Source organism: Castanea sativa, chromosome 2 (genome assembly GCF_040712315.1).
Source record: "Castanea sativa cultivar Marrone di Chiusa Pesio chromosome 2, ASM4071231v1".
Lineage (NCBI taxonomy): Eukaryota > Viridiplantae > Streptophyta > Magnoliopsida > Fagales > Fagaceae > Castanea > Castanea sativa.
Window position 1 is genome coordinate 10,786,101 of NC_134014.1, and position 3,711 is coordinate 10,789,811.

The following is a 3,711-nucleotide window of genomic DNA, read 5'->3' on the forward strand; positions in this document are numbered from 1 at the left end:
CATTTGTGTTTGATTTACTTAAAAGTATAATGCTACGTATATAGTCATCAAAGACTTGAAAAAAGAAAAAGAAAAAAGAAAAAAAAATTACTTAGATAAAAATGATTTAGTATGATGTGGTTCACTTCGGATCCTTTGTATAAAGGACTGATTGGCCATTAGCTGGGCGTATGAATTCCTCTTGTAATTACAGCAAGGTAGGAGTGTAGGGAACCCCAGTGGGCTTAATCCACGCATCACCTCCAATGAATTGTCCAGGTGTGAATTTCGCTGCATGGTCCAGAGTGATCTTCTTAACACCACGCCATGCAACTCTCTTGGCTTGATCAGCACCAGGACCCTTGTTACCAATCTCGGCATAGAAGCAAGTGTTGAGACCAAAACTACCCATCCATGGCAACCACCCTTCAGGCTGAATAAACGCACCGATTGTTGATTGCATGATGATGGTCCTTGAGAATTCCTTCCACGGTCTACCAAGGTAAGCCCTGTTGGTATCTTTCACAGCCAAGTAAGTTGGTTCAGCTGCAATGGTGCAACCTTGGAGGATAAGTGCTGAGGGCTCACGCCTATCTGTCCTGCCTTGTGCTGTGACAATGCATTGTTGGTTATCCATTGGCTTCCTCACAACCATGGTGCAGTTTTGGAACACAGTAGCTGAGTTGCCAAAGACGAAGTCAATGGTGCCGCTTATGGTGCAATCACGGTAGAATTGGCGGTGGGCATGGGCGTAGAGGGTGTCTTGGTACCCATCCATTCGGCAGTTGAAGAAGACAGACATGTCGGAACTCACACGGAGCGCCACAGCTTGGTGCTTTTCGGCTCCTGCTGTGTTCTCGAACCCAATGTTCTTGGCTAAGAAGTAGTTTCCAACCACAGCTGCAACAACCAAATAAAAGTGATTAAGCATTAATTAGTACCACTAAAAATAGTGAGGTAAATAAGTTTGTATACACTTTTAAATTTTTAATTCAATCCATAAAATAGATACTAAATAGAAATGATTATATAAATGTAGTGTAAAAAACTTACCAACTGTAGCAGTCTTGAATGTGGGGGTTCCATCAACAAAGTTCTTGCTTCCAGTGATCTTGGTCTTTGTAGGGCCATCGCCAATAAACGTGACATGGGTCATATGCTTCTCAATCAACACATGCTCTGCATAGACACCAGCCTTGATGTGAACCACAAAGGTCTTGTTGCTCTTCAATGGAATGTCCTTTAATGCTTCGTTTATAGTCTTATATTTGCCACTTCCATCCTTGGCTACAACAACATCAGCCTTGACGCTATCTACTGAGGCGGCAAGGAGTCTGCGCTGCCCTTCAGAGACCCAATGGTCTGCCGGCTCTTGGAGTCTGCGCTGCTCTTCATCAGAAAGAAGCCTCCTGCTCAAGCTTCCTATGTTCAAATTGGTCAAGAGCTGAGTGGTTTCAGTCACCATGGCTAGGCCATTCTTAGTCATTTCTTGTGCTGTTTTCAAAACCTGTTTCATTTTTGTACCAGCATCACCAGTTGTATTCTCAAACCCGTCCAAGCAAGTTTGTTCATAAGTGATTGCACCACTGAGCCAAACCTTGAGGTCTGCAAGGAACTCATCAAGCTTACTAACATCAAAAGCTCCAATCTTTGCGAAAGATTCTTGAAGATCATCTATGGCATATTCCATGAGCTCCTTGCAGTTCTCAAGGGCTTGGTTGGTTCTGGAATCCTTAGCAAGCTCTCTCAATGTGGTTGAGTTTGCTATTGCCTTGTTGAGTTCCTCAACCGCGACCTGGAAACCCGCCTTGATAAGTGCCTTATAGTCGCTGCTGTTTCCAGCTGCAGAGGTCAATGTCTTCTCACAGGTTTCTCTGTAATCAGTGGGCTGGCAAAGGGTTTGGATTGCCTTATTTGAAGTTGAGACCTCTCCACCACTGTTGGCATTGCCATCGGTTTTGGATGAGCCATGGTTACGGGTAACACCAACAGCTACAGCAGCCACCATAGCCACAAGAAGGACAGAAGAGACACCAATGATAGCAATCTTCTTCTTCTTCTGGTGTCCAGTGTTGGAAGAATCCTTGTATCCATCAAAAGTCATTTTGATAAATCAATCAAGTATATACTAAGATTCAAAGATAAATTCAAAACTGAGAATTGTTTTTGTTTTTTGATTTTTGATTTTTTTGATTTTTTTGCCTATCAGAGCTGCTGGGGCTCTCTTTCTTGGACACAGTTTTTGTCTATGCCCCTTGGGCTCTGGTATTGTAGATAATTGGCAATGGAGCAAGATATATATAAGGCGAATAATTTGATAGACGGTTTCTTCTGTTACCAAATGTGAGGTGAGAAATTCCGGAGAAAATAGACACTACTCGTTATACGGTTTCTTCGTTCCAACCACTACTGTTTAGTTTGGTCCATTTTTTGCGCATGTAATTGGTGGTGACATTGGCTTCCTTCAAGGATGGCCTTTCTCCTTTTAACGACAGAAATTATGTTACGATCTATTATGTTCTATTGGATTGGTTGGACTAGATAGATTTCTTATTGCATTTGAATGGGAAATGTTCAATTGGTGCTACTACATTAACGGGAATGCTATTATGGTTTCAGCCATGAAATTTGGTAAAATTGGTAAATTTCTACCAACTTTCTCTTTTTGATCAGTAAAACTACCAACTTTATACCATAAAAGGCCTATAGGCCTTTGCGTTATTTTTAAATTTCTATCATTTCAACGATATAAAACATGTCAAATTATTTTTTTGGTTAAATTACAAATTATACCTATTAACTTTGCTTAAAATTCAATTAAGTTATGTTAACTTTTAATTTGTTGAATTCAATCCTTTAATTTTTAATTTGTTTTCTAATTAAGTCCTCTTATAAGTGTCTGTTCGGTGATGTGCAGTTTGGGGCCCAAAATCACTTAAAAAAAAAAGAAATCCAAGAAATTAATAAAAACATTTTTTTGAGAAAAAAAAATTGATTTTTTCCATAATTAAGAGAAAACACCCCGTTCCACCACGGTCGCTAACAACCCAAAAGTGAAGAAACACCACCCAAGCTAAACTGTGACCACCATACACGATGGCCAATTGATTACCCAAAGACCCGCCTTTGAACCTCTCAAACCAACTCCTACGAGCTATGACTACTATGTGCGATGATAGAAGCCCATCTCACAAACCAATTATTTAATTTTTATGAGTTAAAAAGAAAATTTGTTATATCTATTAACTTTTGAATTGCAAGGATTTGTTGGTTCAAGTAACTTCTTTAAATTAATTGTTCATTCCAATAAAAGTTGCTTTCAATTTAGGCCTACTCTATATATGAACCATTTTAAATTTCTCAACTTCATATAAAGTTGTCGTAATTTATACAATTAATTCATGCTATTGTCTTTTTTTTCTTTGTAATTCAATTGTCGGGGAAATGGGGATTTGAATTGTAAATATTTCTATTGGAAATATCAAGATATGTCAATTGAACTATTAGGCTCTTGGTAGCATTATTTGCATTATTGTTATACATATTATTTGAGTTTGAAATTTAAACTTTACAACCGTTCAATGCACATTCATATCGTAGGTTTTAAAATCTGTAAATTGGCAGGAAATATGAATCTTTTAAGAGCCTATTCTTTGTTATCCTAGCTGTTTGTACTACTTTGTAAGATAGCCTGGATTACTCTTATACAACATTTTGGTACCTAAACTTTGA

The 3,711-nt window shown here is 38.5% G+C and overlaps 1 protein-coding gene across 1 annotated transcript; it reads right to left on the reverse strand.

Annotated features, from left to right (window-relative positions):
* Positions 1-2,083, reverse strand: LOC142624876 (putative pectinesterase/pectinesterase inhibitor 21). The gene is made up of 2 exons (XM_075798609.1): positions 1,033-2,083; positions 1-879 (listed from the first exon to the last, which is right to left on the reverse strand). The coding sequence occupies exons 1-2, from the start codon at positions 2,081-2,083 to the stop codon at positions 188-190; spliced, it is 1,743 nt and encodes a 580-aa protein (XP_075654724.1). The 3' UTR covers positions 1-187.
* Positions 2,084-3,711: the final 1,628 nt, after the last annotated feature.

Coding starts and splice junctions, on each gene's coding strand:
- LOC142624876 (XM_075798609.1), bottom strand. CDS start 2,083: ATGACTTTTGATGGATACAAGGATTCTTCCAACACTGGACACCAGAAG. Junction 880..1,032: donor ATTCAAGACTGCTACAGTTG/GTAAGTTTTTTA, acceptor TGGTTGTTGCAG/CTGTGGTTGGAAACTACTTC.